Raw genomic sequence first — 23917 nt, 5'->3', positions numbered from 1 at the left:
AACAGATTTGCCGCTAACTTGCACTTTGTTCTCTGCGTTCACTCCATGGAGCAGCGGAATGCGGAGATTTTGGTGCCATCTTCAACTTAAGCACATGAAGTATGACTACCTGCTCAGGCTCACTAGGAGACCGAGGGTGGCAGTGTTAGGCCCTCTGCTCGAGTGACAGAGATGGTCAAGAAGAAAGAGTTCACCTCAGGACCTGTGCCCTGTAGTGTGGGTGTCTGGGGTGCCCTTTTAAGGGCTGGTTTCCACAGGGGGCACTGCTCCTCCCCTGGCCCCCATTTTGGGGTGCATTTCTGCTCCTCTTGTAGGACCACCGCCTCAGGCGCTCCAAGGTGCTCAGTGCCCCTGGTGCACAAAGACCGCAGTGAGCACAGTCGTTTAAAAATCTTTAAATTCCTCTGGCAAAAGCTACTTTACATATATTGCCAGAAAAAAATAACAGCCTGAGGCAAAACATTTACCGCTCAGATGCAAAAAGAGACAAAATCCATAATGGGAATCTTATGTATATGATAAAGAAAAATATCCAGAGAGTATGAATAAGGACATGAACAGACATGTTCAATAAATGCCAGTTATTAATATATATTAATATTGGAAAAGGTAATTCTATTAATTTATAATCAAATAAGTCAGAATACAAAAATTAATTGTTCCTCCCACATGGGAAAATTCATAACCTGCCATCATATGGCAAATGGGGGCACTTGTGTTCTCTGAAAAGATTATGCAAGTAGGAAATAGTTTGAGAAGAAAATCTTCCATTATATAATAATTCTAAGCGTGCTTATTTTTAACATTTAAATTTTCATTTGCAGTTATTTTTTAAAAGTGAGACAAGGAAGTACATAAAATTGTGCTTTTTGCAGGATGGGTTATAATGAGAAAAATATGTAAAATTAAGTATTCTTCATTAAGAACAGTAAATGTAGATAATCAGTTCTGTGGAATAATATACAGCCACAAAGTGAAATGACATAGATATTGATAAAGATACTATGAGGAAGTAATAATAGCCGATGTTTACAAGGCACTTTTTTCTGTGCCACACACTGTTCCAAATACTGGATAGTCCCTTGTTTGGTTCTTGAAGATCTCTTGTCATGTCAGGACCATTATACAGAGAGGAAACACACAGGTCTGTGAACTTGGCCAAGGTCACACAGCTAGTAAGGGGCAGACCTTTGGGAATCGTTCTGAGGCACGCTGGCTACAGAGCATGATGCTGAATTATCCCTGGGGTGAACCAGATAGCTGTCCTGCACAGGCTACCAAAAGCTTGTTAGTTTGGCAGATGTTAAAGAAAAGTGATAGCATCTGGGATTCATGTGTGTGAGAGGAAGTTGGGTGCTGTCAAATATGTCCAGACTAAATTGCTAAATGTTTCTGGAAGCAGCTGGCAATTTCACTAAAACATAAAACACCTGTAACCCAGGACGCATGCTTATAGTTTTTGGGGTTAGTTATAAGGAGCCTCAGTGAAGGCACAAAATAAAGAGCCAAGGACATTGTCATTGTCACACTTCCAGTGAAGCTAAGGAAAATCAGGGTATGGCATTGGCGACACGGAAGGGAAGGGCTGAGAAGTCTACAAATTCACTTAAGTCCCTCAAAATCTGGAATCACTTCCCACACTGTCCTTTCCACCTTTCAGAGCTGTCCCTTTCCAAGTGGCCATTGATTATAAAATTGAGGTTACAGGTGTTTACTGTTCTAGGAGGACTTGACCTTCGAGGACGTGGCTGTGGTCTTCAGCGAGGAGGAGCTGGGGCTCCTGGAACCCGCCCAGAGGCAGCTGTACCGAGACGTGATGCTGGAGAACTTCCGGAACCTGGTCTCTGTGGGTGAGGACGGGCGCCGTCTCTAACTGAATGTCAGCTCCCTGGACTGGGTTTGTGTCCATGGGTGTTCAAGGCTTTGGGAGTCCTGAAATGGCCACCTGCATTTGTGGACATGACTTTTGGAGCAATGAATTCTCATGAAATAAAATAAGGTAGAAAATATCAACTTGTTAGGAAGAACTGACTACACTGCAGCAAAACCTCTGGCCAGTTGCATGAGTGATATAAGACCCAGTGGGAGAGATTTAATGAAAATAGAAATAGGTTTTTATGATTCATATTTATGCATTTGTGTGTAGGTCTTGAAATACTGGTATTTCTTCAAATAGGTCATGTTTCTTAAAATGTTTACAGACCACTAGTTTTGATTAATTGATTAGTTAGCAATAGGAATCTGAATTTCCTGTAAATTGTACCTTTGGTGTGTTCATTTTAAATATGTGACTTTGAGTGTTCACGTCACCCCATCAAAAGTGATAGACGCCACTTAGAAAAGGAAGAAAGGCTGTGGACGAGGAAGACAGCAACCCAAAGAGAAGGGAAGTCAGGCAAACACCAAGCAGACGGGAGGCCAAGTAGGTGTTCTCCCATGCGTCCTACTTCTCTGCACACCGGTTGCCATCATCTACTCCAAATTGCCAAACCCTTTTCTCGAATCATTTCAGCCGCCTTCGTACCGGTTGCCCTGCTTCCGCCTTCCCTGCTGTAGGCTGTTCTCCACGCAGCAGCCAAAGTGACCCCTAGGAAAGGTAGGTCAGATGGCCACTGCTCTGCTCAAAGCGCTTTAGGGCTTTCTTTCTCTTAACGTTAAAACCTCTCCGGGTGGCACCTAGAGTCCCCCTGGTCTGCTCCACATGCGCCGCCTCTGCGAGAACATCTCCTCTCCTCCCTCCACCCCCCTCGTCCTCCCTCCCCTTCCTCAGACCTGCCAGGGACTCTCGCTGCTCTAACAGATCACCACGATTTCATGGCTTCCAACAGCACACACCGATGACCTTAGAGCCCCACAGGTCCGAAGGGTCTCTTGGTTCTTACTAGGCTAGAATCAAGGTGTCCCCGTGTTGGATTTCCTTCTGGAGGCTCTGGGGAGAGTCGTGTCTTTGCCTTTTCACCTCCTAGAAGTCACCCAAATTTCTTAGCCACTGGCCACCTCCCTCCGCCTTCTCGGTGTTGCTTCTCTCTGCCCCTCCTCCGTGGCCACATCTCCCTCTTCCACTCTGAAAGACCCTTTTGTTGCACTGAGCCCACCAGGTGATAGGGGATAGTCTTCCATATTAAGGTCCACTGACTGACAGCCTTAAGTCCATCTGCAACCTTAATTCCCCATGTAGGTTAATTTGCCATGTAGCCCAACATAATATTCTCCAAATATTAGGACAGGGATTCTTGGGGGGACAGTTATTCTGCCTACTACAGATACCTCTGCCTCAGAGCCCTTAGTTGCTTCCTCTGCCAGACATAACTTCTCACCTAAAAGCCGCCCAATTTGCCCTCTGACTCATTCAGTCTCTGCTCCGTTTTTAACGCCACGAGAAAGGCCATCTCTGACCGCCCTGTGCACAGTGCCAGTCCCTCCCTCTCCTTGTTCTGCCTTCTACTGTGTCTCTTAGGTTTTTGTTTGCTTGCGTATCTCCTCTCTCCACACTAGAGCATAGTCCCCAGGAGTGAGGATTTTTGTGCCTCCCTCCTGTTTATGACTGTTCTCGGTGCCTAGAATAGCCCGCTTTGTGCCAGGCATCTGTAAATACCTGCTGGCCTAGTGGAGGTGTTAATGGGTGTGGAGCTCAGTGTCTCCATGGGGCGGGAGATGACTCTAGGTCGCCTGCAAATCAGAGGGAATGAAAGCCATTGCAGAATATTTTTTCTTATGGCAAATGCCTATCCAGTTACTTTTGTAGGTGCCCTGGGCGTGAATGTGTGTTGGTGTGTGTGCACTTGGCCCATTTCCCAGAGAAATTCGTGAGCATTGTGGTTGTGACCATACTGAGTCACGTGCTTTCCCTGTGGCTTTCCTGGAGCCTTCCAGAGGGGAGCATGTTCACTTATGGGAAGAATACTTTAGGAATGAGGATTCTCATGTCTAATTCTCAGACAGCTTCCACACATGAGGAAACAACATCTATTTCCTACAGTGTCAGACAGTTACCAGGCTGCAAACTGCCTGTCCACTGATTTGCCATCTACAGCCAGTCTTCTCTTTCAAAACTCCTGTCTGTGTCAGTGCCCCCTGGGTTCCCCTTCCCTGTTCTTGACGGGGAAGATTTAAGGTAAGAATGACATGAGATGCATACCTAATTATTGCCTATATGTCTGGTTCAAAAATCTTCTGTGCCTTTGTTTTCTACAAATTTAGCCATTAAACAAACACAAAAATTCCCTTGATTTTTATAAAGACTCGGTGTTTTTTCACTTAGTGAACATTATAACCTGGAAAGAATCTAAAAAGTTCATGCTCGAAATTGTCACATCCTCAGACTCCCTGACCCTCTCACACATCCATTTTTAAGGTTCAGTTTGTTAACGACAACCATAAACCACACTACCTACCAAGAAGTACATCGGTACCTAGTAATAGTTTTGCAAGCTTCTACTCTGGAACTCATGTTTCCCATTTGAACAATTTGTTTAATTAAGAATAGAACCAAACTTTTCAAGATTTTTTTTGAGCATGAGCCATAATAAGAGATGTGTCTTTCATTGTAACCAGAACAAACCTTCATGTGTTGGAGATTTATATGTATGACTTCCATAGGCATTTCATCTAATGATCCCTTTCCTGTTGGTGGTGATATTCTGATCATTTCTATCCTGGTTCGTTTTTCTGATTGCTTATTACAAGCTTCTAAATTTATTTCAAGCTCATTGGAGGGCTAGAAATTTCCATTTGAAAAACTGTTGTACTGGACTATTTTATCTACATCCTAAGTTTTTCACACTCTATTTTTTTAAATTAAGGTATCATCGATATACATTCTTATGAAGGTTTCACATAAGTGACACTGAGGTTTCAACATTCACCAGTATTATTAAGTTCCCCCCCCACCGCCCCATTACAGTCACTGTCCGTCAGCACAGTAAGATGCTATGGAGTCATTACTTGTCTTCTCCATCCACACTGTTTTTAAAGAGACAGCACAGAGGCTTCCGAAAGGACCACGGATAGGCCCTCTCTCTTTTCACCCCAAGGCATTCTTGCCACCTTTGGTTTTCTCATTAACATCATTCTTGGTGTACCTCCAAGCCTGGTACAGCTTTTCAGCTTTCCAGCAGAAATGTGGTTTTCTGTCCCTTTCCTATTTCAAATAACTTACCTGAAAAATAGGCTTCCTTCTAGGACTTGGCTTAGGCTCTCACCAAAAAAGTCAAAGCAGGATTCATTTATTCATTCAACATGCATTTTTTGAGTGCTCTCTTTGGTCCAGGCATGGTTCTGAATGGAGGTTATAAAGTAGGAAAGTGTACAAAGTGTTCAGCATACAAGGTGTAAAGTGCCGCCCTCCTTGAAGCTGCATCGTGGTGGGAAAGACAGGTACTAAACAACAAGTGACTTGGTATGTGCGTGGTAAAATGTGCTGGGTAGAACACAAACAAGGAAGATGGAAGTGGCCAGAGGTGAACTGAGTGGGGGCAAGACTTATTATTTTGCACTGGGGGCTACGAGGCCTCTGTGGGCTGACACTGAGCAGGGACCTAGAAGACAGGAGCCATCCATGTGTTCGGGGATAGTTCCTGGCAGAACTGGACTCCCGTTCTGGGGTTGGCTTTCAAAGTTTACACTGTGACCTCATCTTTTCCTTCTCCCAGGCTCTGCCTTCGTTGTAAAAGATTACCTTCCTCTTTGTCACTTTTTCTCTAGAGATCTGAGTCACTGTCGGGTTTGAGAATAATATGTATTATCTACTCAGTTTCATTTTTGTCTTCATGCAGGAAACTTGCTAGTAGGAGCTTAAGTTCCATTCTCTGCTTTATGCTGTGTTTTAGTCAACATGTGATCAAGTATTTGCTCCCAAGCTGCAAATCATTCTAGTCATTCCAGGCACTTTGACGTTGAAATAACTTTCTAATAAAATGACCCAAGGCAGAAATATAGAGATGTTTATCATGCCATGTTTACTGGATAAAAAGAGGAGGCACCTTGTAATTGACTCCTACAGGGAGGAGAGTGGATTTCTCCTTTGTAAAAATTTCTTCAGAAGAACTTTCTTTTTCTTAAAAACCAATTTTATTTTTTAGAGCAGTTTTAGGTTCATAGCAGAACTGAGAGGAATGTACAGAGATCTCCCATATTTCCCTGCCCCCACACAGCCCCTTATAACATTGACATCCTCCACCAGATGAAACTGATGAACTTAAATAGACACATCACTACCACCCAGAGTCTATACTTTACATTAGGCCTCACTCTTGATGTTGTACATTTTATGGACTTGGACAAATGTATAATGCTTTCTAGGCACTGTTACAGTATCAAAGTATTTTCACTGCCCTAAAAATCCTCTGTGCTCTGACTCTTCATTCCTCCCGACAAACCCCTGGCAACCACTGATTTTTTTATTGTCTCCATACTTTTGCCTTTTCTGGAATATTACATAGTTGAAATCACATGGTATTTTGACTTTTCAAATTGGCTTCTTTCACCCAGTAATATGCCTTTAAATTTCCTTCGCATCTTTTCACGGCTTGACAGCACATACCATTTTAGAACTGAATAATATTCTTTTGTGTGGATGTACTGCAGTTGATTTATCTGTTTATCTACTGAAGGGCACCTTGGTGTCTTCCAAGTTTTGTCATTATGAATAAAGCTGCTCTACTCATCCATATACAGGCTTTTGTGTGGACTTAAGTTTTCAACCCCTTCTGATAACTACCAAAGAACATCATAGGTGGATAGGATGATAAAAGTATGTATAGTTTTGTAAGAAACCACCAAATCGTCTTCCAAGGTGGCTGTACCATTTTGCGTTCCCATCAGCAATGAATGAGAGTTCCTGTTGTTCCACGTCCTGGCCAGCACTTGGTGTTGTCAGTGTTCTGGATTTTTGCCATTCTGATAGGTGTGTAGTGGTATCTCATTGTTCAAATTTGCATTTCCCTGATGACATAAGATGTGGAGCATCTTTTCACTTGCTTATTTGCCATCTGTACATTGTCTTTGGTGAGGTGTATGTTAAGGTCTTTTGCCCATTTTTAAACCAGATTCTTTGTTGTTGAGTTTTAAGAGAGGTACTTTTTAAACTAATTGAGAAGTTAATTGAAAAAAGACTCTCCAGATGTTTAGATATCTGTATAAATACAGAAAATTTGAAATATCAATAGGGTAAATCTCTTAGAAAACACATTTCAAAAATTCAGTTATTAGAAGTGGTCAAAAGTCTGTAATAGTTGCTAACTCATTTACTGTCTGTCAACACAGAAAAATAAGATCAGGTGTACATGTGCAGAATTTCAAGAAGTACTTTGAATATATAAATTCAAATACTTAAAGGTATTTGATATTAGGATACATAACATGAGCCCAAAATACAAAATGTTTGGTTATTATTGCTTTTCTAGTTCTAGTTGATTCATATTTTATTATCTATATACCTTTCCTATCAACAGAGTTAATTAACTACATAATTTGCCATCAATGATTCTACCCTGACTTTGAAATTAAATAGAAATGGTCATAGGTTAACAGTTTAAATATTACCAATTTTCTAAATTAAGTCTCTGACATCTCCCTTGTACCTCACCAAGGAGACTTGGTGTATACTAATGGATTTCTGTGCTTAGCGGATAGGAGCCAGCTGGACCACCTACTGGTTCCCATAGGCCTGCGAATCAGAGAACATGATACACAATGGGAAAGACAAACTGAATATTCTCTAGATTCACTGAAGTCTCATGTTCTCTCCTAAATGTAAAATCCTGAAAACACTGAACAAAGCCTTCATGTGTCCAAATCTCCGGATTTTCTGTCCTTACAGGAAGAAAGAGCCAAAATGAGATGGAGATTGCTTCAGCATCAGGACCACATGAAGAGCTTTCCTGCTGGCAGATCTGGCAACAGGTTACAAGTGACTTAACCAAATGTCAAGATGCCATTAAAAGTTATTGTCAGTTCCCTAAGCAAACTGATTTACCCAGACAGATGGGGGCAGGATTGTCTATAATTCACATAGACCAGAAACCTTATCAGTGTAATGAATGTAAAAAATCTTTCAATGATGTCTCCCACTTTGATCTTCATCAACAAAAACACTCAGGAGAAAAGTCTCATACGTGTGGTGATTGTGGAAAAAGCTTCTGTTACAGCTCAGCACTTCGTATTCATCAGAGAGTTCACTTGGGAGAAAAACGCTACAAGTGTGAGGAGTGTGGTAAGGAATTCAGTCAGAGCTCACATCTGCAGACTCATCAGAAAGTCCACACTGTAGAGAAACCATTCAGATGTGAGCAGTGTGGGAAAGGCTTCAGTCGTAGGTCAACACTAATTGTTCACGGTAAATTACACACGGGAGAGAAACCTTATAATTGTAATGAATGTGGAAGAGGCTTCATTCATGCTTCACATCTTCAGGAACATCGGCGAATCCACACTGGGGAGAAACCTTTCAAATGTGATATATGTGGTAAGAACTTCCGTCGCAGATCAGCACTTAATAGTCACTGTATGGTCCACACGGGAGAGAAACCGTACAAATGTGAGGAATGTGGGAAGTGCTTCACTTGCAGCTCAAATCTTCATATCCATCAGAGGGTCCACACAGGAGAGAAACCTTATAAATGTGAGGAGTGTGGTAAGTGCTTCATTCAGCCTTCACAATTTCAGGCCCATCGGAGAATCCACACTGGTGAGAAACCATATGTATGTAAAGTGTGTGGTAAGGGGTTCATCTACAGTTCAAGTTTTCAAGCCCATCAGGGAGTCCACACAGGAGAAAAACCATACAAATGTAGTGAGTGTGGGAAGAGCTTCCGGATGAAAATCCATTATCAAGTTCATCTGGTAGTCCACACAGGAGAGAAACCCTATAAATGTGAGGTGTGTGGAAAGGGCTTCCGTCAGAGTTCCTATCTTAAAATCCATCAGAAGGCCCACAGCATAGAGAAACCTTACAAGTGTGAGGAATGTGGGCAGGGCTTCAACCAGAGTTCACGACTTCAGGTTCACCAGCTGATCCATACTGGTGAGAAACCATACAAATGTGAAGAATGTGGGAAAGGATTCAGTCGTAGAGCAGATCTTAAAATTCATTGCAGAATCCACACAGGAGAGAAACCATATAATTGTGAGGAGTGTGGGAAAGTGTTCAGTCAGGCCTCACATCTTTTGACCCATCAGCGAGTCCACAGTGGAGAAAAACCATTCAAATGTGAAGAGTGTGGGAAGAGTTTCAGTCGGAGTTCACACCTTCAAGCCCATCAAAAAGTCCACACTGGAGAAAAGCCATATAAATGTGAGGAGTGTGGGAAGGGGTTCAAGTGGAGCTTGAATCTTGACATGCATCAGAGGGTCCACACAGGAGAGAAACCATACAAGTGTGGGGAGTGTGGGAAGCACTTCAGTCAGGCCTCAAGTCTTCAACTTCATCAGAGTGTCCACACTGGGGAGAAGCCGTACAAATGTGATGTGTGTGGTAAGGTCTTCAGTCGGTCTTCACAGCTTCAGTATCATAGGCGAGTTCACACAGGGGAGAAACCTTACAAGTGTGAGATATGTGGTAAGAGCTTCAGTTGGCGATCAAATCTTGTAAGTCATCACAGAGTCCATGCTGATGATACAGTTTATAAAGGCAGAAAGAGTGGTAAAAACATCAGAGACTCCACATGGGAAAGAAGTTCTACAAAATGATGTTTTAAAAAAAAAAAGCTCACATGTGACCTGAATTCTTACCAGCTCTCAGAGGAGAGAAAATAATTGTTTTAATTTATTTGGTGTTTTACGTAGTTGCTGAATATATCTGTTTTTGCCAGACGATGCAGCAGAAAACGTTTGTAAGTGGTGCAGTAAAGGATTCATTCAGAACTTTGATATTTATCTGATGTCAGTTAGAGGATAGTATTTAGAAAGAAAAGAGATTGGTCCAGCCTTTAACGAAGATGAAATGATGGGCATGCAGAACTGATACCTACCAGAAGGTAAGATCCACGAGGGCAGGGACTTTGCTGCTGAGCCTACACAGCCTTAACACTGACTAGCACTTGTAGGTGTGCTCAGTGCTTGTATGTCAAAGAAACCAAAGGAGAAAATGTACCGTATGTGAAAGTCATATCCTGAGGGGAAAACCTGCGAAGTGAAATTAATTCAGGGAAGTGAACCTGTGGAAATGCAGAAAACCGCTAGACAGTATGGTCTGCAACATGAATGTGGTATTTCCCTTCTGCACTTGGCTCCTGGCCCCCCCACAACCTCTGTTCTCAAGTTGGGTTCTTATTTGGGGCCCTGTCTAGTTTTCCAAGTATTGGGTACAGTATAAATTGGACTGTTCTGTGATTTTCCTGAAAGCACAGGCTGCTCAAGTTTTTAAAACTTTATAAGAAGTTACTGCATATTGCACTTTTCTTTTTCAGTGTTGAGATGGGTTTGCCATAACACTTTGAAAGTGTTGTAGGCGGTTACCAATGATAATTGGTTCTTAATTGACCTTGAATTCATTTTCTAATTCTCTGCATTTACATCTAGACTTTGAAATGTTTGCTTTCTAATTTCTGAGCATTTCTTTCATTAAAACTTCTCAGGTAGGGGTTATACCATATTCTTTCCCTGCACCCATGAAATGAGTACCAGAAAATCTTAAGGGAATTTGATAATCTTATCCAATATATTACTGAAGTAAGAATGGCATTTATATGCTCTTCCCTGTTGGTAGCAATAAAGCATAGTTTTGGGAAAGGACTATATATCAGAATATAGATTATGTATGTCTTTCATCAGGAAATTATATAATTGGATGTTATGATGATGAGATTAAAATACCAAAAAGATGAGAACCACATTGATGATATCACTGAATTTTTTAAATGGACGTAAGTGTATATATGTAGAAATTTGAGTTTTGGTATATTCCTATGAAGACAATTAAAATTATGGCAGGTATCTTTAATAACAGGAGAAATATGTAATATGGGCTTTGAGATAATAGTTTGTGGCTTTTATAGTATAATCAAATCTGTGTATGCATATATGTGCGCATGAATGTGCATGTATGTGTACATGCATGAGATGTATAAAGGAATACTCTCCTGTGGTATTTCTCCTTTTATAATTTACTGTTTTATTTTTTCATTGAACATTGAATATTACTAAAGCAATAAACTATTACAATAGAAATTGAAAAAGTACTAAATAATCATCCCTTTCAGTTAAGACCCCATGATATGAGTGTTCTATATTGTCATAAGACATATCATGATTAAGGAATGGACTCCAGAAGCCATTTTCAAAAATAAAAAATTCTCTGGTTATGCTGCATTCAGAGATAAACTGAGTTTTCAACAATTTTATCTTTGTAATTTGTGCATGTATGCTTTAAATATAAACCCATAACAAAGAGGGCAAATCCTAGAGCTAAAAAATCGTGTACATATCTTGTGCAGGTATTAAAAAAAAAGATTCCGTGTTGAAAAGGTATGCATGAGGGAGGAACACAGCAGAATAGTGGAGGATCCTCTAGAAGTGGAACCAGTAAAGATAACAAGTTTTGTTGCCATTCCATACTCAGATATGATGATATTTTCAGTGTAGTTGGTTAAAGGGATCCACTGACCAAATCACATGTAATTGAGGGGACAGGTTTCCACAGTTGGTTTTCTGTATCGTGCCTTCACAGGATGTGAGGTACTCACTAAGGTCCATGCTGTCTCACTCTGCGTGGTGTATTGCACGTCCCTAAGACTACTTCCATGTTCTGTCACTCAGTAGGAGTACTCAAAAGACGCTAGTCATATTCGAGATGATGATTTGATAGAAGGGATACAAAGTAAAATGAGCAAAGGGAAAAGGTACATGGGATGGCTTCTGGAGGAAATCATGTGTCAGCTTCCCAGAAGCCTCTCCCTGTGGATCACACATGATGTCTAAGTTCCTTCAGCATTGAATTGTAACGACACATGCAAAATGTATACCAGAGAGGTTCATTAGAGGCTTGACACCCTAGGTATTTATTTGGGACTGGTCACCTAGGCACTCTGCATAGCATGTACCAAAATTAGACACTCTCAGAAGGAAAATAGGTACTCAGCATAAACCACATTGTACAAATAGCTTTGGCACTGTGAGCTACTCATCAGGGAATGGTAGAAGTCCTCCTGCAACCCGAATATCCAGACACCAGTCACGAGTCAGCCTTGCAAGCAGGCCTTCCTAAAGATAGCAGTCTCAAGTCTATGTTAAATTCTTCTCTGCACATGTGACACTAGAAATCCAGTGCCTTCATTTTGTTTTGTTTTGCTGTCATAAGATGTAATGGGTCATCTTTCCTTGAGGTAAACTTGTATAAGATGAGATGAAACCAAAATGGTTTATTGTCCTCATAACTGCATAACTGACTTGCATCTACCCTCCTGGGTGATCATGAGGTCCATGCTGGTCACAAGATAGCAACAGTACGTGAGCTATGCAGTGGCTTTTGTTTGTTCTTTGTTCAGTCAAGAGAAAAGGAGCTGTCTTGTCTGTAGTGTTGTGAAGACTGTGCCTCAAAGTGCATGGGGTGTCAACTTCTTGGAGGACCAGGACAGATTCAACACCGGACAAACATCCCTGTTGGCTCATTCTAATAACCTTCCTTTCCCTATAGTAGCCACTAAGTTACAACAGCACAGATTCAATTAGCCTGCTTTGTACTTTGTATTAATGGAGTCATACAATATGTACAAGTTGTCTAGTTTCATTCAGTCAACATTATGTGGACATTCATCCATATTGTTTGGAATGGATGACTTTGATTCACTTTTATTGGTGGAAATTATTACAATGTGTAAGCATTAATAATCTATTCATCCTATTGTTGAGTATTAGGTGATCTCCAGTTCTTGGCAATCATAAATAGTGCCAATATAAGCACTCTAGAGTAGGTCTTATGCTTAATGTATGACACATTTATTTGAGGAACATTTCTATGGGTGGAATGAACCGGCTATAGGTTGTATATTCTACTTTAGTAGATACTTCCAAAGGGGATTCCAAAGTAGTTATGCCAATTTACACTCCCTCTAGTGACATGCATGTATTGGCATCTGTGCCAACATTTTTTTTTCAATCTTAAATTTTAGCCTTTTTGATCAGAGTGTATTGGTATCTCATAACAACTTAATTTGAATTTCCTTTCTGATTAATGGAGTTTCATGATTATTGGCTACTCTGACATCCTCTTTTCTGGATTGTTAAGTTTTTTGTCCATGTTTGTTTTGGGGTACCGGTCTTTTCCTTACTGATTGGGAGGTTTGTATTTTGCATAGGAGTCTTTTGTCCCATAAGTGTTTTTAAAATATTTCTTTTTTTCCTTTTCATTCTATTAGTGGTGTGTTTTGATTAACAGTGTTTCTTAACTTTAAAATAGTCCGGGGTTTTTTTTCATTTTTTTCTTAGAAAATTTGAGATTCTTCTTTTTTTCTCTTGGTCTTAAGATATTCTTCCTACACCAAGTAAAAAGCTGTTCTCTTTTGTTTCGTCCTAAAGCATCATTGTTTACTTTTCAAATAGGTCTGCAGAACTTCGGAATTTGTATCTTTGTATCCTATGAGATAGTGATAAATCCCCCCCCATATAGACAGCCAACTAACAGAACCACATTTAGAAGACCTCTTTACCCTCTCTGCTACAGTGTTTTCTTTTGTACAAATTATATATATTTCAATATGGATCTTGATGTCTCCACTTATTTGTCTACAGCATATACCAGGCTATCTTATATTGTAGATTTATAATAAGATTTAATATCTACTATTGTGTCTTCCTTTTCTTTCTTACTTCAGATTATCCCAACTTTTTTTAGCTCTTTGCTTTCCCACATAATATTTATCATCAACTCATTGATTTCCAGGAAAAAATATGATATTTTTATTGGGGTTAGATTGGTACCATAGATCATTTTGGGGAACATTGACATCTTGGTAATATTGAACCTTCAAGCCATGAATATCACTCTTTTTAATTTCTTTTGAAGAAAAATAAAAGTCGAGTCCCATGTAGTAAGGTGTACATAAATAGACTCCAGAATATTTAAAGGGCCTAAATGAAAGACAATGTCCTATGAAAGGACCCATAAAAGACAAGTCTAGAAAACTAATATTTTTACCTTGGTTTCAAAGCCACAGGAATTTAAAAATTCATAGTTTTGTATATTATAGCTAAAGATTTCTATTCAACAAAGGGCACAATAGACAAAATTTTAAAACATGGTTAATCTCTAAAGCCAACAATGATAATAATCAGAATATTATAATGCAAACAAGAAAGAAAAGGATAGTATCCACAAAGAAAATGTAGCAAAGGGGATAAGCTGACATTTATAAATAAGGCAATGAAGCATTTGAAAAAAGCAGTCAAGCTTATTAGGCATCAGAAAATTTTAATAACAATGAGATACTGCTATACATTTAATATACTAGCAAATTGAGGGTGATGAGTCAGTCATCCAAATGAAAGTGAAGTAGTTATGTAAAAAATCTCATACAATTCTTGGTAATATGGACTGGTGTAATTCTGGAGATCAATTTGGCTAATATAAATTTCAGTATACACATGCTATGAAATAATTTCATTCTTGAGTATGTATTCAAAAGATTTGCACATAGGTCTATAAGCCATCATGTATGAAATTGTTCATTTCATTGTTATTGGCAATGGATATAGGAAGAGTAGATGGGTAAAATGCTGTGGGTGCAGAAATGGAGTTCTATAGATGGGTGGATAAATCTTAAAAACATACGCCCAGATGGAGAAAATAAACACCAGAGTTAATTTTATGACACAAGATCATTTATATCAATATAAATTATATGTACACAAACTGAACATATTTTGCACAAAAACACACCTAAAAGGAAACACATCAAACAAATTAGAATGATTGCAGATGGGGCAGAGAAGGGAGTAGAGGATGTCATGGAGAAAAAGTGAGTAAATAAAATGTTAAATTATGTTTTATTTATTGTGGGAAGAATTCTATGTCTGCTGTGTGTGACATGTTGCCTTAAGATAGTTCTTGGAGGATTTCTTCCTGAAAGCAGAACATAAAAATATAAAAAAGGACAATAAAATCCTGCAATTACTGTTCCATTGGATATAGTTTTTGATGTTGCAGGAGCAATCAGCCAAATCTGAACCATCACAAGTGTAAGAAAAACAAGGTTTCCTCTTTCACGTACAAAAAATAAAAAAGTGACAGAGCATGCACTATTAATAGAACCAAATTTAATAATGATAACCAGTAAAAACGATGGCTCTTTTTGGTATGTGAATTTGAAAAAAAATGTTCTAAATATACAAATGAGGCATTTTTATCAGAGCTTAGGTATTATTAAACATTTTTACTTTTCTAAAATGGGTAATTGCATGTTCATGTTATGTTTAGGCTTTAAAATTTTTCTTATCGGTAAGAGATACTAAGGCATTTACATGTGAAAGTACATATCTAGAATTTGCTTTAAAATATTCAAGGCAAAAATAAAAATTGAGAATGTATCAGAGGAAATAAGTTGTCCTAGTCAATGCAAAAATGAAGAAAAATAGAAGATATATGTATTGGAAATGAAATAAAATTGACATTATTTATAATTAGCACCTTAAAAATAAAAGATACTTTACCAGCAAAAATAAGTTTATTCAGGAATAGCAGAGAATTGCAATTTGGAGCATGCAAGCAATGACAAAACCATGGGCAAATCCAATATAAAAGGGAGAGGAACATTACAGAGAAGGAGAAAGTTGGGAGGGGTTGTTGTAGTGACAGTCCAAAGGAGAAATGTTCAGGGTGAAAGGTTGTTTCTCATTGAGTTGCTGGGGTAGTTGATTTCCTGTAGGGGGTGCAAAGTACATTCTTTCCTGTGGGGACTTGTAATTAATGATTCTTTCCTATTGACAGATTCTTCTGTTAGGGTCTGTAATTGACAGTTCTTCCTGTGATTGGCCTCAAGTGGTATGCTGTGAAAGCTCTCCGTGCTGGCCTCCTGACTCCATTTTTTTTTATTAAGATATCACTGATATACACTCTTATGAAGGTTTCACAAGAAAAACAATGTGGTTATTACATTCACCCTTATTATCAGGTCCCCCCTCCATACCCCATTGTAGTCAGTGTCCATCAGTGTAGTCAGATGTCATAGAGTCGCTACTTGTCTTCTCTGAGCTACACTGTCTTCCCCGTGACCCTACACACACCATGTGCACCAATCATGATACCCCACAATCCCTTTCTCCCTCCCTCCCCACCTGCCCTGCCCCACCCCTCCCCTTTGATAACTGCTAGTCCCTTCTTGGAGACTGTGAGTCTGATGCTATTTTGTTCCTTCAGTTTTGCTTCACTGTTATCCTCCACAAATGAGGGAAATGATTTGGTATTTGTCTTTCTCTGCCTGACTATTACACTGAGCATAGTACCCTCTAGCCCCATCCATGTTGTTGCAAATGGTAGGATTTGTTTCTTTCTTATGGCTGAATAGTATTCCACTGTGTATATGTACCACATCTTCTTTATCCATTCATCTACTGATGGACACTTAGGTTCCTTCCATATCTTGGCTATTGTAAATAGTACTTCAATAAACATAGAGGTGCATATGTCTTTTTGAATCTGATAAGTTGTTTTCTTTGGATAAATTCCTAGGAGTGGAATTCCCAGGTCAAATAGTATTTCTATTTTTAGTTTTTTGAGGAACCTCCATGTTGCTTTACACAGTGGTTGAACTAGTTTACATTCCCATCAGCAGTGTAGGAGGGTTCCCCTTTCTCCACATCCTTGCCAGCATTTGTTATTCCTAATCTTTTCTATGTTGGCCATCCTAACTGGTGTGAGGTGATATCTCATTGTGGTTTTAATTTGCATTTCCCTGATAATTAGCAGTGTGGAGCATCTTTTCATGTGCCTGTTGGCCATCTGAATTTCTTTGTTGGTGTCTGTTCATATCCTCCATCCATTTTTTAATCGGGTCATTTGCATTTTGGGTGTTGAGGCATGTGAGTTCTTTATATATTTTGGATGTTAACCCCTTGTCAGATATGTCATTTACAAATATATTCTCCCATACTGTAGGAAGCCTTTTTGTTCTTTTGATGGTGTTGTTTGCAGTACAGAAGCTTTTGAGCTTTATGTAGTCCCATTTGTTCATTTTTGCTTTTGTTTCCCTCTCCCAAGGAGATGAGTTCAGGAAAAAGTTACTAATGTTTATATTCAAGAGATTTTTGCCTATGTTTTCTTCTAAGAGTTTTATGGTTTCATGACTTACATTCAGGTCTTTGATCCATTTTGAGTTTACTTTCGTGAGTGGGGTTAGACAATAATCCAGTTTCATTATCTTGCATGTAGCTGTCCAATTTTGTCAAAACACCAGTTGTTGAAGAGGCTGTTATTTCCCCATTGTATACCCATGGCTCCCTTATAGTATATTAATTGACCATATATGCTTGGGTTTATATCTGGGCTTTCTATAGTCTGTTCCATTGGTCTATGGGTCTGTTCTTGTGCCAGTACCGAACTATCTTGATTACTGTGGCTTTGTAGTAGAGCTTAAGTGGGGGAGCATAATCCTCCCACTTTATTCTTCCTTCTCAGGATTGCTTTGGCTATTCGGGATCTTTTGTTGTTCCATATGAATTTTAGAACTGTTTGCTCTAGTTCACTGAAGAATGCTGTTGGTATTTTGATAGGGATTGTATTAAATCTCTAGATTGCTGTAGGCAGGATGGCCATTCTGACAATATTAATGGTTCCTATCCATGAGCACGGGAAGTGTTTCCATTTATTGGTATCTTCTTCAATTTTGCTCATGAGTGTCTTGCAGTTTTCAGAGTGTAGGTCTGTCAGTTCCTTGGTATTCTTTTTGATGCAATTGTGAATGGAATTGTTTTCCTTATTTCTCTTTCTGCTAGTTCATCATTAGCGTATAGGAATGCAACAGATTTCTGTATATTAATATTGTATCTTGTGACTTTGCTGAATTTAGATATTAGATCTAGTAGTTTTGGAGTGGACTCTTTAGTGTTTTTTATGTATTATATAATGTTATCTGCACACAGGGACAGTTTAACTTCCTTGACAATCTGAATGCCTTTTATTTCTTTGTGTTGTCTGAGTGCCATGACTAGGACCTGCTGACCTATGTTGAATAAAAGTGGGGAGAGTGGGCATCCTTGTCTTGTTCCTGATCTTAAAGGAAAAGCTTTCAGCTTCTCGCTGTTCAGTATGATGTTGGCTGTGGGTTTGTCATATATGGCCTTTATTATATTGAGGTACTTGCCTTCTATACCCATTTTCTTGAGAGTTTTTATCATGAATAGATGTTGAATTTTGCCGGTTGCTTCTTCAGCATCTATGGAGATCATCATATGGTTTTTGTCCTTCTTTTTATTGATGTGGTGGATTATGTTGATGAATTTTCAAATGTTGTACCATCCTTGCATCCCTGGAATAAATCCTACTTGATGATGACGGATGATCTTTCTGATGTACTTTTTAATTCGGCTTGCTAATGTTTTGTTGAGTATTTTTGCATCTATATTCATCAGGGATATTGGTCTGTAATTTTGTTTTTTTGTGGTGGTGTCTTTGCCTGGTTTTGGTATTAGAGTGATGCTCACCTCATAGAATGAGTTTGGGAGTATTCCCATCTCTTCTATTTTTTGGAAAACTTTAAAGAAGATGGGTATTAGGTCTTCGTTTGATAAAATTCAGCAGTGAAACCATCTGGTGCAGGAATTTTGTTCCTAAGTAGTTTTTTGATTACCAATTCAATTTCCTTGCTGGTAATTGGTCTATTCAGATTTTATGTTCATGCCTTGGAAGGTTGTATTTTTCTAGAAAATTGTCCATTTCTTCTAGATTATCCAGTTAACATATAATTTTTCATGATAATCTCTCATAATTCTCTGTATTTTTGTGGTGTCCATAGTGATTTTTCCTTTCTCATTTCTGATTCCATTTATGTGTGTAGACTCTCTTTTTTTCTTGATAAATCTGGCTAGGGGTTTATCTGTTTTGTTTATTTTCTCAAAGAACCAGCTTTCATTGATTCTTTCTATTGTTTTATTCTTCTCAATTTTATTTATTTCTGCTCTAATCTTTATTATGTCCCTCCTTCTACTGACTTTGGGCCTCACTTGTTCTTCTTTTTCTAGTTTCCGAAATTGTGAGAGTAGACTGTTCACATGGGATTGTTCTTCTTTCCTGAGGTAGGCCTGTATTGCAATATACTTCCCTCTTATCACGGCCTTCGCTGCATCCCAGTGATTTTGCAGGGTTGAATTATTGTCATTTGTCTCCATATATTACTTCATCTCTGTTTTTATTCAGTCATTGGTCCCTGATTATTTAGGAGCATGTTATTAAGACTCCATGTGTTTCTGGGCTTTTTCTTTTTTTGTGTGTAATTTATTTCTAGTTTCATACCTTTGTAGTCTGAGAAGCTGATCAGTACAATTTCAGTCTTTTTGAACTTACTGAAGTTCTTTCTGTGGCCTAGTATGTGGTCTATTCTTGAAAATGTTCCATGAACACTTGAGAAGAATGTGTATTCTGTTGCTTTTGGATGGAATGTTCTGTAGATGTCCATTAGGTCCATCTGTTCTAATATGTTGTTTCATGCCTCTGTCTCCTTACTATTTTCTGTCTGGTTGATCTGTACTTTGGAGTGTGTTGTGTTGAATTCTCCTAAAATGAATGCATTGCATTCTATTTCCCCCTGTTTTGGGTTCATAGATATTTATAATGGTTATATCTCTTGTTGGACTGACCCCTTTATCATTATGTAATGTCCTTCTTTGTTTCTTATTACTTTCTTTGTTTTAAAGTCTATTTTGTCTCATACAAGTACTGCAACTCCTGCTTTTTTATCCCTATTGTTTGCATGAAATATCTTTTTCCAACCCTTTACTTTCAGTCTGTGTGTGTCTTTGGGTTTGAAGTGAGTCTCTTGTAGGTAGCATATAGACAGGTCTTGTTTTTTTATCCATTCAGTGACTCTATCTCTTTTGATTGGTGCACTCAGACCACTTACATTTAGGGTGATTATCAATAGGTATGTACTTATTGCCATTGCAGTCTTTAGATTTGTGGTTACCAAAGGTTCAAGGGTAATTCCCTTACTATCTAACAGTCTAATTTAACTCACTTAGTATTCTATTACAAACACAACCTAAAGGGTTTTTCTTTCCTCCTTTTTCTTCCTGCTCCATTCTTTATATATTAGATGCAAAATCATATTCTGTACTCTTTGTCTATCCCTTGATTGACTTTGGGGGCAGTTGATTTGATTTTGCATCTGCTTAGTAATTAATTGTTCTACTTTCTTTTTTTTTGTCTCTTTTTTATTATATTTTAATATCATTAATCTACAATTACATGAGCAATATTATGTTTATTAGACTCCCCCCATTACCAAGTCCCCCCCACATACCTCATTACAGTCACTGTCCATCAGCATAGTAAGATGCTATAGAAATCACTACTTGTCTTCTCTGTGTTGTACAGCCCTCTCCATACATCCCCCTACATTATGTCTGCTAATCATAATGCCCCTTTTTTCCCCTTACCCCTCCCTTCCCACCCATCCTCCTTAGTCCCTTTCCCTTTGGTAATTGTTAGTCTATTCATGGGTTGCTGCTGTTTTGTTCCTTCAGTTTTTTCTTTGTTGTTATACTCCACAGATGAGTGAAATCATTTGATACTTGTCTTTTTCTACCTGGCTTATTTCACTGAGCATAATACCCTCTAGCTCCATCCATGTTGTTGCAATGGTAGGATCTGTTTTCTTCTTATGGCTGAATAATATTCCATTGTGTATATGTACCACATTTTCTTTATCCATTCATCTACTGATGGACACTTAGGTTGCTTCCATTACTTGTCTATTGTAAATAGTGCTGTGATAAACTCTACTTTCTTTACTGTGGTTTTATTTCCCCCGGTGACAACTATTTAGCCTTAGGAACACTTACATCTATAGCAGTCCCTCCAAAATACACTGTAGAGGTGGTTTGTGGGAGGTAAATTCTCTCAGCTTTTGCCTATCTGAAAATCTTTCTCCTTCAAATTTAAATGATAATCTTGCTGGGTAGAGTATTCTTGGTTCGAGGCCCTTCTGTTTCACTGCATTATATATATCATGCTACTCCCTTCTTGCCTGTAAGGTTTCTGTTGAGAAGTCTGATGACAGCCTGATGGGGTTTCCATTGTATGTGATCTTTTTTCTCTCTCTAGCTTCTTTTAAAAGTCTATCTTTATCCTTGATGTTTGCCATTTTAATTATTATATGTCTTGGTGTTGTCCTGTGTCCCTTGTGTTGGGAGATCTGTGCACCTCTATGGCCTGAGAGACTATCTCCTTCCCAGATTGGGGAAGTTTTCAGCAATTACTTCCTCAGAGACACTTTCTATCTCTTTTTCTCTCTTCTTCTTCTTCTGGCACCCTTATAAGGCAAATATTGTTCCATTTGGATTAGTCACACAGTTCTCTCAATATTCTTTCATTCCTAGAGTTCCTTTTCTCTCTCTGTGCCTCAGCTTCTTTGTATTCCTCTACTCTAATTTCTATTCCATTTACTTTCTCTTCTACTACATCTAGTCTGCTTTTAATTCCCTCCATTGTGTGTTTCATTTCAGATATGTAATTTCTTTATGATTGAATCTCTGTCCTAAATTCATCCCTGAGTTCTTGAATATATTTCTTTACCTCCATGAGAATGTTTAGGATATTTATTTTGAACTCTCTTTCTGGAAGATTGGTGAGTTCAGTTTCACTTGGGCCTTTTACTGGTGTTTGTGAGATTTTTGTTTGTACTAGGTTCCTTTGACATTTCGTATTTGTATGTGGTGCCCTATAGTGCCCAGAAGCTCTAGTCTCTGGAGCTACTCATCCCCTGGACTGATGTCGGGGGTCACAGTTCAGTGGTGCTGGTGCCTGGGGGTTAGGAAAGAGCTGTTTCCTGCTTCCTGGCTGCAGTGCCTGTCTCCACTGTCAGAACCAGTGGGCCAAGCACACAAGTGTAAGTCTCTGTGCTTTGCATTTGTAGCTGCCATATGCAGGACCTCCCTCTGGCTGGCCTGACACCAGGCAGGGATTGTTGGTTTGCGAGTTGGTGCCAGCAGGCTGCAAATCACAGTGGGGGGCCTTGGAGCTAAGTAGCCAGCCAGGGATATGGAGTGCCTGAAGCTCTTGAAAGTTCCCAACCTGCTGGGCAGAGCGTGCCCAGACAATCTTGTCCACCTATCCCTTCTCCCGGCACCAAGCTCTGTGCAATTCACGCCCCTTCAGCAGTCCTCTCACTGCTAGGAAGCCTCTTAGACTGCCTGCTTTTCCTTTGTCCCAAAGCAGCCAGATGTGGATCCCTGTCCTCCACAAATGGCTGGAATCTCAGTATCTCCAAGTATTCCTCTGGTCTTAGTTTTCCAATCCCACTAATCTCCAGAGCACCATGCAATGTATGTTTGTGCTCCCAAAGCAGATCTCCAGGGCTGGGTGTTCAACAGTCCTAGGATTCCACCCCCTCCTGGCTCCATTTCTCTTCCTCCCACCAGCGGGTTGGTATGGGGGAAGGGCTTGGGTCCCACCAGATCAAGGCTTTGGTACATTACACTGTTTCATGAGGTCTGCTCTGTTCTCCAGGTATGCAGTCTGGCACAGCCTTCTTTGCTGTTGCTCTTTTAGTATTAGTTGTATTAATATATTTTTGTATTATATGTGGTTTTGGGAGGAGTTCTGTGGCTCACCTCTCATGCCACCATCTTTAATCCCCTCTCCTGACTCCATTTTAAATGAGGTTTTCCTATATCAAATTTCACAGTGTATATATAGAAAATCCAAAAGAATGTGGAGATAACATTGAAATTTTTAGGTGAATTGGAGAAGTTTGCTGGATACAGTATCTAGTGTGATTTGATTAGAAGTGGTTATACCAGCATTGTCTTCTAATTCGTAGTGTCAGAAGTGAAGTTTCCACCATTTCATCAAGTATGAAGTTTATTTAGTTTATTATAGTTTTGTTTTTCTAAAGATATGTAAATTTTATCTAAGTTTACAAATATATTTTTGTAAAGTTATTAACAATGTCCTCTTATAAGATTTAGTGATATTCTTTTTTTATTTCTGACCTTGGCAGTTTTTCATATCCTTTTTCTTGGTCATTCTCAGTAGGCTTTTGTCAACTTTACTATTTTTTCCATTGGGTGATCTTTGAGCATATTTTGGGGGGTTCCACTTTGTTTGTTTTTCATTAATCTGCTCTAATTTTCTTCCATCTACTTTCTTTGGTTTTTCTATTTATTTTCTCTTTGATATGGATGTTTTCTGAATCTATTTTCAGCTTCCCTTCTATTTTAATATGTGCATTTAAGACCCAACATTTCTTTCTGTGTGTGTGTTAAAATCTCCAGTTCCAATTATGAGTCTGATTTTTTTTTTTTTTACCAAGTGCTTTTTGCCCCTGGCAAAGATCAATTGTTTGCTTTTGAAAGTAATAGCTGTCATTTACCAAATGTGTACCACATGCAAAGCACTATGTCTAACACTTGACATTGTCCTTAACCTAACAACCTATAAAGTAAGTGATAATACTCTTGCTTTACAGGTGAAGAAACTGAGGCTCAGAGTTGTTCAGACACTTGTACAGGGTCACGCAGCTTACACTGGCAGAGCAAGAACATGAACCCATGAATGCCTGACTCCAGAGCCCAGCCAGTGCCTCTCACTGCCTCTCCACGAACTTCCTTCTAGGCTGTTGCCAAAGGCTGTTATGCCAGAGCTGATAAAAGGCTTTTCATTTCAAGAAAGTGGTGTGTGTGTGTGTGTGTGTGAGAGAGAGAGAGAGAGAGAGAGAGAGAGAGAGAGAGAGAGAGGGAGAGAGATTGATTTACTGTTTGGTTTATAATACTT

At 39.1% G+C, this 23917-nt stretch overlaps 1 protein-coding gene across 6 annotated transcripts in view; it reads left to right on the top strand.

Moving 5' to 3' along the window:
• LOC108388671 (uncharacterized) overlaps positions 1 to 23917 on the top strand; it is a 66280-nt gene that overhangs the window by 4074 nt on the left and 38289 nt on the right. For 3 of the 6 annotated variants that reach the window (XM_073226043.1, XM_073226042.1, XM_073226052.1), the window contains one exon: positions 1724 to 1850. In XM_073226043.1, coding sequence (XP_073082144.1) covers positions 1724 to 1850 — 127 coding nt within the window. Of the gene's footprint in view, positions 1 to 1723; positions 1851 to 2387; positions 2423 to 2512; positions 2597 to 7819; positions 23603 to 23917 lie in introns of those variants that run through there. The other 3 variants (XM_037012396.2, XM_073226054.1, XM_073226055.1) reach the window with 3 other exon arrangements.

The sequence above is a fragment of the Manis javanica genome, chromosome 17 (assembly GCF_040802235.1).
Source record: "Manis javanica isolate MJ-LG chromosome 17, MJ_LKY, whole genome shotgun sequence".
Lineage (NCBI taxonomy): Eukaryota > Metazoa > Chordata > Mammalia > Pholidota > Manidae > Manis > Manis javanica.
This window is presented reverse-complemented; position numbering and strand designations above follow the sequence as displayed.